Genomic DNA, 15,655 nt, shown 5'->3' with positions numbered 1-15,655 from the left:
TGTTGGATAAATCCAAGTTATATAACACTGTCCATCTACTATTCTATAAACCCAACGTTATGTACTATTTTCTGACCACTGATGTTCATCAAATCCAGTTATATGTACCACAATGTCCACTGTGATTCAATATGCCTAGTCACACTGTTGTTCAATAAAACTAATCCCATTGTAGCATGACTCCAAATTCATAACAGCCAGCAATATGATGTAATGTCGTATTGCTGAGGAAATATGATTGTCGTTTTCCCATTGGTTGAAATAACTGCTCATATTTGAATTCTGAGAATTAGTAAAAGAATATTTTTATGAAATTTCTATTCTTGAAAGTCAAGTTGAGCAGTTATAAAAACCCTGGATTTTGGGGAAAACTTTAGTGTCTGTGGTTGTCTAAATGAATCCATGTCACTCAAATCCAGAGTAATGGTTATTACCATGAGAAATACTCTTTAAAAGTCTGACACCTATTTTGGTTGTCGTGTTTCATTATTTAAGCCTAAGAATTAGCTAGAAAAATAATATACGTATTCTGCGGGACAACCTGCTGAGAGCCACCGAAGAGATCTGTGGCTGGTGTAAAGTCCCCTCTCAACCCAAAGTAACGTGGTGGTGGAACAAGGAGGTAGACAGGGCTATTAGACAAAAGAAACAGGCTTGGAAGAACGGTGGTAGCAGGGAATTGTATCAGACTGCCAGAAGGGAAGCTAGGCGACAGGTTTATTTAGCCAGGTGGGAAGCAGATAAGAAAAAATTTGCCAATGTTCTGCGCCATGAAGACCAAAGACTTGAAGTATTTCGTGTTGCAAGACAGTGTGTGAGAGAGAATCGTGATGTTGTAGGAGAGAAATGTGTTTGCATGGATGATGGTACGCCTGCACTAAACAAGGCTGCAAAGAAAGAGGTTTGGAGACGCCACTACGAAAGATTGCTCAATAAAGAGAATGAATGGGAGAAAGAGAGTCTGCCGAATGTCAACCCAACAGAGGGACCAGCTATCCGAGTTGACAGTACCATGGTAGATAAAGCAATTAAGAGTTTGAAGACAGGGAAAGCCCCCGGCTCATCAGGAATCACTGCAGAGATGCTCAAAATATCTGGCAGTGTCGGCTATAGCCTAGTCACCTGTATTGCTAACCAGATGATACACGAAGGAGTCATACCCAATGACTGGTGTAGTAGAACCATAGCCAACTGCTACAAAGGTAAAGATGATGCTTTAGATACAAATAATTACAGAGGTATCAAGCTGTTAGATCAGGTAATGAAAGTCACAGAGAGGGTCATAGCCCAACAAATTAAGGAGAGAGTCAGTTTAGATGAGATGCAGTTTGGGTTCGTGCCAGGGAAAAGCACCACTGATGCTATATTTCTGGTAAGACAGCTGCAGGAGAAATACCTAGCCAAGGATAAACCTCTGTACCTGGCTTTCGTTGAAATGGAGAAAGCCTTTGACAGGATCCCCCTAACCCTTATCTGGTGGTCAATGAGGAAACTCGGGATAGAAGAATGGTTAGTGAGAGCTGTCAGTAAGGTGAGGGTTGGCAATGAGTACAGTGATGAATTCCGGGTAGAGAAGTTTCAGGTGTGGAAGCAAGGATTAGAATTGAAGGGCCTTAGAGTCAACCTAGCTAAAACCAAAGTCCTAATAAGTAGGAAGGTAGACAAAACACAAACCCCTAAGATGTACCCAGTGCAAGCTATGGACACATAAGAGGTGCAGCAATATCAAAGGCAGGTTAACTAGGAAGTTAGTTTTTGTATGTAGCAGATGTTCAGGTGCAATAAACACTGTAAATATGCAGAAAACAACTTCTGTCTCATTCCAGGGAGAAAAACTAGACGTAGTTGATAGCTTCCGCTATCCTGGTGACCAAGCTAGTAGTGGGGGTGGGTGCGCTGAATGTGTAGCTGCTAGAATAAGAATAGCCTGGGCAAAGTTCAGAGAGCTCTTACCTCTGCTGGCGACAAAGGGCCTCTCACTCAGAGTAAAAGGCAGACTGTATGACGCATGTGTACGAACAGCCATGCTACATGGCAGTGAAACATGGGCTGTGACTGCTGAGGACATGCGTAAGCTCACAAGGAATGAAGGCAGTATGCTCTGATGGATGAGTAATGTCAGTGTGCATACCCGACAGAGTGTAAGTGTCTTGAGAGAAAAGTTAGACCTAAGAAGCATCAGTTGTCGCGTGCAAGAGAGAGGATTGCGCTGGTATGGACATGTGGCAAAAAATGGATGAGGATAGCTGCGTGAAAAAGTGCCACACCCTAGCGGTTGAGGGAACCCGTGGAAGAGGCAGGCCTAGGAAGACCTGGGATGAGGTGGTGAAGCACGACCTCCGAACATTAGGCTTCACCGAGACAATGACTTGTGGCTATGACCTTTGGAAATATGCTGTGCGTGAGAAGACCCGGCAAGCCAAGGGAGACCAAAATCCAAGGCCTCTGCCAGGGATGTAGTCAGCCCACTTACACATAACATTCCTTCATTGGACACTAAAATCCGCTTGCGAAAACCTGTTGAGGCAAGTGATATCGAAATCGAACTAAATTTGTAGGAACACTAAACTTGGCTTGTGAAGACCTGTTGGGGCAAGCAAAAGCGAAATCGTGATGGCACCTGTACCAGTGGAGCACTAAGAGTACCGTCCGAGCGAGATTGTTGCCAGTGCCGATGGACTGGCTCCTGTGCAAGTGGTACGTAAAATACACCATTTTGAGCGTGGCTGTCGCCAGTACCACTTGACTGGCCTTTCGTGCTGGTGGCACATAAAACACCCACTACACTCTCGGAGTGGTTGGCGTTAGGAAGGGTATCCAGCTGTAGAAATTCTGCCAAATCAGATTGGAGCCTGGTGTCGCCTCCTGGTCCACCAATCCTCAGTCAAATCGTCCAACCCATGCTAGCATGGAAAACGGACGTTAAACGACAATGATGATGATGATGAAAATGATATTTCATCTTTCTTCAATTCTTCCCAACCTGTTTAACATATTTAATTTCTGTTTAATATTCTGTAACATTTTTTTATAACGGTACATAATAAGGACATGATCTTCAACATAGATTTTCATAAGACGTATAGGCGTACATTAGCGTCCGTACAAGACATACTCTAACATGATGTACATTTTAACTTGATAGATAATACTTATTGATATCCTTTACAAGTTAAGAGATGGCTTTATCAATATCAACTTCAAGACAATTAAAATATACACTCATAAATGAGTGTGAAATAAGCAGCCTTAAAATAACAATTATTTCAACTACTATAACTGTCGTGGAAAAACTGGTGACTACCAATAAAAACCATTATACCATATACGTCATACCAGTCCTTTACTGTTCAATAAAACTAGTTCTATATAGCATTGTCTGTACCCTCTTCTTCCATGAATTCAATCATAGAAACATAATAATAGTAATAATCAATAAACCCAGTCCCATATTATCCACTGCTTATCAACAATTCTAGTGCTGTAAACCATGCTGTCAGCCCATGTTTGTTCAGTAAATCACACATAACACATTTTCTGTCTACTGTTGTTTAATAATCCCAGTCTTTCAATAGACTAGTGCTATGTACAAACACACTCTCTGTTAAGTGTTCAATACACTCCATCTTATGTTTATTATTTGTCCACTGTTGTTAAGTAAGCTCAGCTGTACTGAACAACAGTGGACATGCATTATGGTAGAGAGGACTGGGTTTACTGGATAACGGTGGAGAAACTGTGTGATACATAAGTACATAGAATTAGATTTACCAAATCTTAGGAGGGACTGAGTGTTTTTAACAATGATTGGTACATGAGGATAGTTTTACTGAACAACAGTGAACAGACAGTGTGGTATGAGGGATTAAGTTGACCTAGTCTGATGCATCACAGTTTCTGTTCATTGTTGTTCACCATTGTTCCAGAAACCCAATCTAGTGCACTAAAATGTCTATCTACAACTGTTTACCAAGCTATTTCTTATGTACCACGCAGTATGCCTACTTTTGTTAAACTAATACATTCAGTGTACTACACTCTCTATCCACTGCTGTTCAACAAATCCAGTCTTATGTACCACACTGTTTGTCTACTGGTGTTTAGCAAATTAAGTCTCATGCACCATATTGTCTGTCCACTGTTGTTAATAAACCCAGTCTTATATACCACATTGTGTCTCCACTGCTGTTCGACAGACACAATCCTATGTAATAATGTCTGTCCACTGTCATTCAATAAACCCAACCCTATACACAGTTGTTGAATAGACCCAGGACCTATGTACTGCTCTGTCTGTCTACTGTTGTTTAATTAACCCATTCTTATGTACCTGTCCATCTACCATTGTTTAACAAAAACAGTTTTAGGTACTAAATAATAGTACTAATTTTCAATAAACCTAATCCTATGTACCACAATGTCTGTCTACATTGTTCAACAAATTCAATTTGAATTTTATTATGACAATAACATAGTTTCATCTGAACATGTTTTATTTATTATCAGATCATGGAGAACAAACCTCTCTAAGGGGGCTTGTTTACTATTGACTTACTCAGTACGACATCCCAAAGTCAAGATATCTGGTGTGGAAGGTATCATTTTAGAATCTCACTATCTCATTGAACCTTGTGGTGCTGGGAAATCCAGGGTGACACACATTATTCGGGAAGATACAAAGTAAGTTTGATTTTAAATAACTCTGAATATCCATGTTACTGAACCATCATTCTAGAATTAACATGAGCCAGTGTATTATAATATTTTAACTCCCTCAGATAAAGGTCATCCGATAATTAGCAATAAAAGAAACAAACAAAATTCAAATGTGAAGATAAGTATATTTTGTCATTGTCACAATAAGTATATCTCGTCAAATTATACAACAAGCATAAAGTTTTTGGTGCAGACGCAATGCATCTATCTATCTATCTATCTATCTATCTATATATATATATATATATATGTGTGTGTGTGTGTGTGTGTGTGTATTGTAGGTGCAGGAGTGGCTGTATGGTAAGTAGCTTACTTATCAACCACATGGTTCCGGGTTCAGTCCCACTGCATGGCACTTTGGGCAAAGTGTCTTCTACTATAGCCTCGGGTCCACCAAAACCTTGTGAGTGGATTTGGTAGACGGAAACTGAAAGAAGCCTGTCGTATATATGTATATATATGTGTGTTTGTGTTTGTCCCTCCAACATCGCTTAACAACCGATGCTGGTATGTTTACATCCCTGTGACTTAGCAGTTCGGCAAAAGAACCTATAAAATAAGTACTAGGCTTACAAAGAATAAGTCCTAGGGTCTACTAAAAGGCAGTGCTCCAGCATGGCCGCAGTCAAATGACTAAAACAAGTAAAAGAGTATATATATATATATATATATCCAGGTATCAAGCTAATTCATTCCTTGTGCACATCCGCTTGTTGGCTGTTAATTCTATTATTCATTTTTTTTTAAATTGCTTGTTTAATTAAATTCACTATGCATGTATGTGTGTGTGTGGTGTGTGTATATATATATATATATATATATATATATATATATATAAGGTGATTAAAATCAAAATGAGCAACAACGATATCCAGAGGTAATGCAGTACAATCATTTCATATATATATCTATATATATATATATATATATATATATGTGTGTGTGTGAGAAAGTTGGTATGTGAAAGCACGTGGTTGGATGTATAAAAGATAATAAGAGTGAAAAAACTACAGAAGGCTTGTGTTACATGGTTAAAGTATATATTTAAATTATGTCAGAAAAATGTTATAAAAATGTTATAAAATCTTTTTGGTATATAAACATACAATGAAGTAGAGAAATTTGAAAAGACAACACGAAACCGGTTATTTCTCAAAATACAATGTTTATACACCAAAAAGATTTTATAACATTTTTATAACATTTTTCTGACATAATTTAAATATATACTTTAACCATGTAACACAAGCCTTCTGTAGTTTTTTCACTCTTATTATCTTTTATATATATATATATATATATATATATATATATATATATATTTATGTGTGTGTGTGTATTATATATATATGTATATATATATATATAGTAAAAAACGATTCTGTTGGAGATTTTCCCCATGTGAAGAGTTGTGAAAAAATATAATAAATGAAGGAAAATGCATACAATTTATATATTTTAAAGGATATATAGTAATACCTCTATATAGAAGTTAATTTTTCCTGGAGACTGCTCATAAAGCAGAGCAATAATTTCCTATAGTAGCAATGTTATATATCGTAATTCATTCCCTGAAAAATATTTTACCTATAAAATTTATAATACTCATAAATAAATGGCAATAAAACAACAGCAGAGTGTAAAGAATATGTAAAATAAAGAGAATGTCAAGATCATTTATAATAAAAAATATTATTATAATCATTTTCTGCATCACTTTCACTCGCACTTGTCCCCTGCACACCATCACTTGTAGACTCGATTGCTGATTCACAGGCACTTGTAGATTTCTTTTTAAAAATAAGTCTAGAGTTGTTTGCTTAGAAGAAGCTTTTTTTCACTCTATAGATTTCTCAGTAACATGCAGAAGCATTTGTTATGGTTGTAGAAGCTTTTGCACTTCATTCAAAATTTAGATCTTGTTCTTGAAAAATTTATTACAAAATCACTGAGTAGTATAAATCCAAATATTCAGTTTACAATCAAGTACAGCAAAGAACATGAGTTATAGTCATGAGATAAAGTATGTACAGTGTTGGTTATGTGTTAGATTCATATTCAGGTTTGGTTTGTATTTTTCAATAAATTTTTTTTTTTTATTTAATCATTCTTGTATAGAAATTGTTTCCTTGCACTTGTAGATGGGGAAAACCATTAAGTTTGGTTGGAGATTCCCTGCACATTTCGCTATGTGTTCATTCAATGGTATCTGTCTATACCTTGGGAAATGGATCTGTTCCTAATGCAGTGAAGTTCTCCATCTAAGTGAAATCCTTCTTTGGCTATATAGTTGTGTCCACAACCTGAACAAGTTATCACATAAATTAAATTTTTGAATGCACAAGTGAAATTGGTCTTCATTGTGAATCTCTGTCCTTGTTTGAACTGGAATTCCAAACCTTCCAGTAGGTTGGGGTATGTACCACAATTTGGGTGCCCACATTTTTTAACAATTGGTTTCATTGTTGATGGGTATAACTTCACATTTGTCAGTCTTTTTAATGATTTGGGCTGTTTTTTACATTTGGCGAATTTGTGTGTTTGTAGAATGTGGTTCATTTTTGGGTCTCTATTGAGCATTGTCTTTCCATTAATTGTTTTTGGTAGGTGGTTTAGCATACTTAGATCACCTCTAATGAAATTTTTTTATATATTTCAAAAGGGATTTCAGTAGGATGCCTAGAAAGTTGCTTAGGCAGTGGGTTTTACATGCTAGGCCAACTATAATGGGGCTTATCTTCAAATCTTCCAGTGCCTGGATATTGATGTATATACCTGGTGATTGTTTGCAGGCTTCATTAATTATCTGGCTCTTGTGTATCTTAGATAGGTCATAGAAAAGACTAGGTTTACATTTAAAGCTCATGGTATAGTCCATTTCTTTTTCTGTCAGAACTTTTCCATGTAGATGAATTAGGGATGCAAAATTTTTCTTTCTTTCTTTTTTTTTTTTTTTTTTTTTTTTTGTGTATAATTTTTAAACTTTTCAGTGTCCAGAAGAACTACAGCACTTCTGCTGTGTCTGGCAGAACAACAGCACTTCCTTTGTCAGCTTCTTTGGTTAATTGTTAGTTCTTTATCATTTTGCAGATCAATTAAATTTTTCCATTTGATATTGTTAAAGTTGATTCTTCGCTTGTATAAAGTATTCGGGAAATTCAGGATTTGGTCACAAAAGTCATCTAGTGTTTAATTCCTACCTTTAAGTAGAAGATAATTGCTTTTCTTTTTGAGCAGTGATTCATCCTCGTTGTTGTAATCAATTAATGCTTCTGTAAGTCATAGTTTTCAGCAAAATTCTGTAATATTGTTTTTAATTTCATTCTGATTAGATCTGTTTGGGGCTGGGATAAATTTTAATTCTTTTGCAAGTATATTGATTTTTGTTGCTGAGAAAGTTTTCTTTGATAAACTTATCATCATCATCATCATCATCATCATTTACCATCCATTCTCCATGCTAGTAAGGGTTGGATGGTTCGACAGGAGCTAGATAGCTACCCAGGATCTACTTTGTCTGTTTTGGCATATTTTTCTTTGGTTGAATGCCTTTTCTAAATCCATCTACTTTACAGAGTGCACTGGGTGCTTTTAATGTGGCACCAGCATGGGTGCTTTTATGTTGCACTAGCATGGGCAAATTTTACATGGCATCAGTACAGGTGCTTTTATGTGGCACCAATATAGGTGCTTTTACGTGACATCAGCACCCATGAGCCCACAAAAGCTAGGGTCTCTCAGCTGAGGGAAGGACATAGAGGACATGCCTGTATATGTGAATGGCTATGATTTTACTAAGTTGGGTGTGTTTTCTCAAGCACAGCAAACCACCAGAAGTCACAGTCCCTTGTGTCCCTTAAAGGTCCTTTCTCACTACTTTGTCCTACATCTTCCTGGGTATACTGCTTCCATATGTTCCCTCCACAGTTAGGGATCAGCACTTATTGGTGCAGCTGTCCTCATTCATATGCATCACATGACCATACCAACAGTTTTTTCTATTGGACACTACACTTGAAGCCTCATATACCCAATTTTTCTCTCAAATCACTTACACTCTTTCATCCATGCACATTGACATTGCTCATCCAGTGGAGAATGCTGGCTTCATTTCTTTCACACTTTCATATGTTCTCAGTAGCCACAGCTCGTTTCACTGTCTTGTAACATAGCTTTTCATATACAGGCATCATACAATCTGCATTTCACTCTGAGAGAGAGGCCCTTTGTTGCTAACAAAGGGAGTAGCTCTCTGAACTTTTCCCAGCCCATTCTTATTCTATCAACAATGCTTTCAGAACAACTTCCTCCACTGGTGACTTGGTTGCCCAAATAACAGAAACTCTCTACTACTTCTAAGAATCTCGCCAGACATTTGAGGGAGTCTTTTTTCTGTACATTCCTAGTATTTGGGGTACCTGCACATCTGTCACAGACAAAGACTACTTTCCCTGTTAATCTTGCTGTAATACTGCTGCACATCTTATGTGTCCATACCTGGAACTGGGTACGCCTTATGGAGTTTCTACCAACACCTTTTCTATATATTGAGCAGGGTCATCACCCTGAAGGGACTTGTGATTTGTCTGTTTTCCTACTTCCTAGGACTTTGGTCTTTGCTAAATTAACACTAAGGCTCTTTGATTCCAGACCTTCCTTCTACACCTGAAATTTTTTCTCTAGTACTGATAGTGATTCAGCAATAAGAAAAAGGTCAGCAAAAGAGAGAAGCTCCCAAGGGCAGCCAGTCTTAAATTCCTCTGTTATGGCCTGAAGAAATATGATAAACAAAAGGGGCTGAGAACCAAACCTTGGTGAACTCTTACCTGTGCACTAAATTCTTTGCTATATTCATTGACAACATTCATCTTACTGACAGCATCTCTGTACATGGCTTGTATGGCTCTCCCCAACTACTCATCGATCTTTAGCTTCCACATTGCTCACCAGATAAGGGAGCAGAAGACCCTGTCAAAGGCTTTCTCCCTGTCAACAAAAGCCAAGTACAGAGGTTTATTTTTGATTAAATACTTCTCTTATAGTTGCCTCACTAGAAAGATAGCTTCAGTAGTGCCCTCTTCCTGGCACAAAACCAAACTGCATCTTATCTAGGCAACTCTTTCTGCAACTTTCATCACCTGGTCCAGCAATTTGGTGTAACATTTTTTGTCTCAGGCATCACCTTTAGCTCTGTAACAGTTGACCATAATGCTGCTACACCAGTCATTATAGGATCCTGTGAATAGTCAGGGATTTAGAGACTTCCTAACTGAAGTATTTAACGAGAAGGAGATACAGACATGTAACATAGAGGACAACTGGAAGTTCCTGTGGGACACTTTGCTGAGTGCCACCTCATGGACAACCTGATTAACTATACAGATGACTAAGCCATAACCCACTCTGCTAGATATTCTTAGCATCTCAGCAGTGATGTGCTTATCTACTAAACTGCTGTCAACATAGATAGCCAGTCCCTTGATTGGGACCACGTTAGGCAAGCTCTCTTTCTTCCATGCATTCTTTACATTTAGCAACCTTTCATAGTGATACTTCAAAGCCTTCTCCTTTGCAGAATCATTAACTGCACGTAAGCCATCATCCATGCAAATGCACTTCTCTCCTACAACATCATGGTTTTCTCTGACACACTATCTCACAATCCAAAACACCTCAAGCTTCTGTCCTCATGCCACAGAATATTGGCAAACTTCTTCCTTTTTGTTTCTCTCCTGCCTAAATATATCTGTTTTCTAGCTTCTGCTACCAACATTCTTCCAGGCCTGTTTCTTTGCTCTAATGACTCTGTCTACTATACTGTTCCACTACCATCCTACCCTAGGCCTAGTTGGGACTTTGCACCAACTGCAAGTTTTGTCTGTGGCACTTGGCAAGGTGTCACACAAGAACTTCCAGCTGTCCTCTATGGCATATATTGCAGTAATGTGGATGAGGGACTATTGAAGAAGAAGGGGAGATGGGAGGGCTGAAGGAGAGGAAGAAGAAAGAAAGAAGCTATGGTCTCACTTGTCCTGCCAGGTCTTCTCAAGCACAGCATGTCTCCAAAGGTCTCAGTCACTATTCATTGCCTCAGTAAGGCCCAATGTTCGAAGGTCATGCTTCACCACCTCATCCCAGATCTTCCTGGGTCTACCTCTTCCACAGGTTCCCTCAACTGCTAGGATGTGACACTTTTTCATACAGCTGTCCTCATGGACAGCTGTGTGAAAAACATATGACCATACCAGCATATGATGCTTCTTAAATCCAACTTTTCTCTCAGGGCGCTTACACTCTTTTGTGTATGCACACTGACATTACACACCCATGTTTCACTGCCATGTAGCATAGCCGTTCGTACATATGCATCATACAGTCTGCCTTTTACTCTGAGTGAGAGGCCCTTGTCACCAGCAGAGGTAAGAGCTCTCTGAACTTTGCCCAGGTTATTCTTATTCTAGCAGCTACACTTTCAGCGCACCCTCCCCCACTACTAACTTGGTCACCCAGATTGCGGAAGCTATCAACTACCTCTAGTCTTTCTCCCTGGAATGTGGCAGAAGTTGTTTTCTGCACATTTACAGTGTTTATAGCTCCTGAACATCTGCTACATACAAAAACTAACTTCTTAGTTAACCTTCCTTTGATATTGCTGCACCTCTTATGTGTCCATTGCTTGCACTGGGTGCATCTTATAGAGTTCCTACCCACACCTATTCTACAGATCGAGCAGGGCCATCTACCTGAAGGGATTTGTGGTTTGTCTGCCTTCCTACTTATTAAGACTTCGATTTTTGCTAGGTTGACTCTAAGGCCCTTCGATTCTAGTCCTTGCTTCCACACCTGAAACTTTTCCTCCAGTTCTGATAGTGACTCAGCAATTAGAGCAAGGTCATCAGCATAGTGGAGCTCCCAGGTATATATATATATAGAGAGAGAGGAATGTATATATATCTATATATATATATATATATATAATTAAAGGTACTAACAAGCAGTACTAACATGCTAAATATAGCAGTCAAAATGACGAATCCACAAATTTTCACTAAAACACAAAGGTGAAAGTGGGCAAATGAATAAAAATCCTAAAACCCGCACCAATGATGAAAATATTCGAAAATTGAAAAAGCCAGACATACTTGTATCACAGTGATTTCGTACCCTTAGTTCATCTTCAGCAAGTCTTACTGACCCCAGGGTTATAGACATTATTTATCTCACTAATGTGTACAATGACCATTTTTAATGCCGCAGCAAACTTAAAAAGGTGATCGAAGTGAATAAAAATTATTTACATATATATGAGGATATTATTGTTTATAATAATATCAGTGGCTTAGCATGTGTAGAAAACCCATAACGATAAAAAAATTAATGGAGATTTAGGGCTTTTATTTATTTGCCCGCTTCTACCTTTGTGTTTAAGTGAAGATTTATGATTTGGTCATTTTGATTGCTATATTTATCATACCAGTACTGCTTGTTAGTACCCTTAATTATTTATTAATTGATAATTTTTTACCATTATGGGTGTTTTACTCATGCTAAGCCACTGATATTATTATAATCAATAATATCCTCATATACATTTAAATAATTTTTATTCACTTCCATCACCTTTTTTTAAATTTGCTGTGGCATTCAGAACGGTCATATAGGTGAGATGAATAATCTCTATAACCCTGGGGTCAGTAAAACTCACTGAAGATGAACTAAGGGTTTTTCTCAAAGTTCGAAATCAAAGCGATACGAGTATGTCTGGCTTTTTCAATTTTTGATTTTTTTCATCATTGGTACGGGGTTTTAAAATCTTTATTCATTTGCCTGCTTTCACCCTTGTGTTTAAGTGAAAATTTGTGGTTTGGTCATTTTGACTGCTATGTTAGCACCCTTATTTATCAATTAAGAATTTTTTTACCGTTATAGGTTATTTACACATGCTAAGCCACTGATATTATTATAAAAAATAATTTTTTCTTATATATCTTTATACTCTTTAACAACTCTGTTGGTCATGAATGACCATGGGTGCACCTAAGAGGTTCTCTTCCAGGGTACATGTCTGGGCAGAAAGTCGCCTCACCGGCGAATGCACAATCTAGGGTTGTTTTCATGGAAGACCAGCAGTCACCCATGCATACCAGCCTCCCTTCTCCGTGCCACTGATGTTATCCAAGGGAAAGGCAAAGGTTGATACAACTTGGCACCAGTGATGTCATAACTCATTTGAAATGTGAAATGAAGTGTCTTGCTCAAGAACACAACATGCAGCCTGGTCCAGGAATTGAACTCACAACCACACGATCGTAAGCTCGATGCTCTAACCATTGAGCCATGCACCTTCACATCTTCATATATATATATATATATATATATATATATATATATATATATATAGAGAGAGAGAGAGAGAGAGAGAGAGAGAGAGAGAGATATAGATAGATAGATACATACATACATACATACATACATACATACATACATATGTTTCTTTATTGGCCACACAGGGCTGAACACAGAGAGGACAAAATACAAAGTAGAGCTTTTCTTTTTGAGGAGGACGGAAACAAATGAAGAAAAAAAAAAATTAGGGATAGCAATCAAAAAGGATTAAAATTGTTTGGGGTATACACAAAAAAAAATTGAAATAATACTGTCATATATTAACACATTTATTTACAAGTAAATAACTCTCTGTTTTAAATTTTTTGTGTTTTACTTTCCCCAGTTTATAGTATCATGCTCAAGGTGGCTTCGTCATTCACACATGCCATCCTTGCTACATTCACCCATCTTTTTTTGAAATATTCGCTAGACAAAACTTTCACCTTCTCTACTTTCACCTTCCTTTTCAAGTGATACTTGAAAAAGTTGATGAGAGATTGACCAGAGAGGAAAGTGTTTGTCTCTAACCCTTTCAGATGCGTCCACTAGATACATTCTTTCGCCATAGCCACAAGTATGATGAAAACAGCTCTTCCTTCCCGTTTGAAGGAAGGAGGCATGACAATATTGACGATAGACTCAGCTGATAAACCAACTTGTCCAACACATGACAGCAGTCGTTCGACATAAGCCCACAAGTCGGAAATGGTTGGACACTGCACGAGTGCATGCAGAATGGTTTCATCGCTCTGACCACATCTCGGGTAGGTCGGCCCATGTTTCTCAAGCCATGTCTGTAGAGCTTTTCCTGAACGGGTAGCGCTTCTTGGTAGCACTGCCAAGCCAGGGATTCCTGGAAGTTATCCATAGGTCCTGGCCCGAAAGTCGTCTTGAACAGGCGGGTCAGGTATTCTCCATCGACACCCAGGTTCACCCTATGATCATCATCATACCCCCCACTCCACTGATCCACTATAGAATGCTTTGTTTGTGATGCAGTTGCTCAAGGTCGACTCAGAACAGCAGAGTTACTCAAGAGAAATGCGACATTTGTGGTGCCATTCGCCCTTCCTCAGCCTCTTCTAGATTCACGACTGCAGCTCTGTCATGGTGACGAGCTGCAGGAAAGCGTGTCGCACAAACGGCGACCTCACCTGTTCACTGTTGTCTACGTAGAGCTAGAGATGTCGCAGTCCCAGTGCATGTCTGCACATCATCAACCACGGTATGCTTAGCCCTCCTTTCAGCAGGTGTTGGCAACAAACGGACCACCTGACCATCAGAACACTTCCTTTCCAGAAGCGGAAGCATTCCAGTTTGGCACAACGGTCAGGCGGTAGTTGATGACGGATGCAATTTACGCGTTCGCCATCTCCGCCATTTCAGGGACAGCTTCTTCTTGGCCAATTGCTGAGAGAGAGTGGCCACCCTACTCATTATCTCATCCCAGTTCTTCTCCGTTTGGAGAACCAGATCCCAAGCAACTTGACCGGCCCGTCCGTCCAGCATCCCATTACTGAGGCGCTGCCACACAGCATGGGCTTGCTTTTCCAGGTGCCAAGCCGCAAGCCCACTGACTTTTCCCAGTTGATTTTCACTCCCGTCACCGCTTCATAATCTTTCAGTGTCTCGCCAACCAGCTCGATGTGCTGGTAGCTAGACACTATGACGGTGACGTTGCAGTACACTGCTGCCAAGACATCTCCAAACAACTCTGTCATACAATTGTAAAGCTCTTAGTGCAGACCATCCAAACCCAGCGATTTGTCCCTAACTTCTGCCGCCGCAATAGCACCTTCGCAGCACTCTACCTCTCTTGCTGAGAATTGTGGCAGGCTGTGCAGGTAGGCACTGAAGTCCACTCTGTGTTGTTGCTCGCCACTCGTCCCAAACCATCAGGTAAAATGCTGCTGAAACACCTTGCACATTTTGCCAGGCTTGAGCAATTCGCGCCCCAGAGACCAAATGGTGGCTCTGTTGCCCCACTGCAACTCCACTACCTGGGCCTCTCGCATGACTCCAACACCTTCGTTCCTTAAGAGCATGCATCCGAGCCCTGACAACACACCCTTCATGTTTGGCGTTGAAGTGTTAGTCGAGGGCCAACCTCTCCACCAAAATGTCGGATGCGATGCCGCTTCTTATCACTGCTTCTAACTTCTTAACTAGCTCACCCTCTACTCTGTTTCTATCTATGGCTAGTGCTTTGCTATATCTAATTGCTTCCGCTTTTACTGCTCTTTTGAGGGCAAACCACCATTTGTTGTTGATGATGGCTACCTTCAAAGCCCTCTTTACTAGCGTGCTAATTCAGTCTCTGAAAACTTGTCTCGACGGGAAAGACACATTCAGTTTCCAGTAACTGGGGCCCTGCCTATGTGCCTTATCTAAGTCTAGCATACACGTCACAAGTTTGTGATCCATGTAGCTGACAATGTGGAATTGTGGACATCCTAAGCTAGATATGGTCTCGGCGACCCAATGTGGTTGCTCCATGTCCACGTTGGTGCATTTGGGTAGTTGAGTCAGTACCTGTCAGACAGCTGAAAGT

At 39.3% G+C, this 15,655-nt stretch overlaps 1 protein-coding gene across 5 annotated transcripts in view; it reads left to right on the top strand.

Annotated features, from left to right (window-relative positions):
- The window catches only part of LOC106880368 (rho GTPase-activating protein 7), a 601,077-nt gene that overhangs the window by 581,540 nt on the left and 3,882 nt on the right, over positions 1–15,655 (top strand). For all 5 annotated transcript variants that reach the window (XR_016244003.1, XM_089361608.1, XM_089361606.1 and 2 more), the window contains one exon: positions 4,507–4,680. Coding sequence is in view for 4 of the 5 variants with exons in the window: in XM_089361608.1 (XP_089217734.1) it covers positions 4,507–4,680 (174 nt within the window). In the remaining variant the exon portion in view is untranslated. The remainder of the gene's footprint in view (positions 1–4,506; positions 4,681–15,655) is intronic.

Source organism: Octopus bimaculoides, chromosome 13 (assembly GCF_046866305.1).
Source record: "Octopus bimaculoides isolate indiv1 chromosome 13, ASM4686630v1, whole genome shotgun sequence".
NCBI classification, from domain to species: domain Eukaryota; kingdom Metazoa; phylum Mollusca; class Cephalopoda; order Octopoda; family Octopodidae; genus Octopus; species Octopus bimaculoides.
This window is presented reverse-complemented; position numbering and strand designations above follow the sequence as displayed.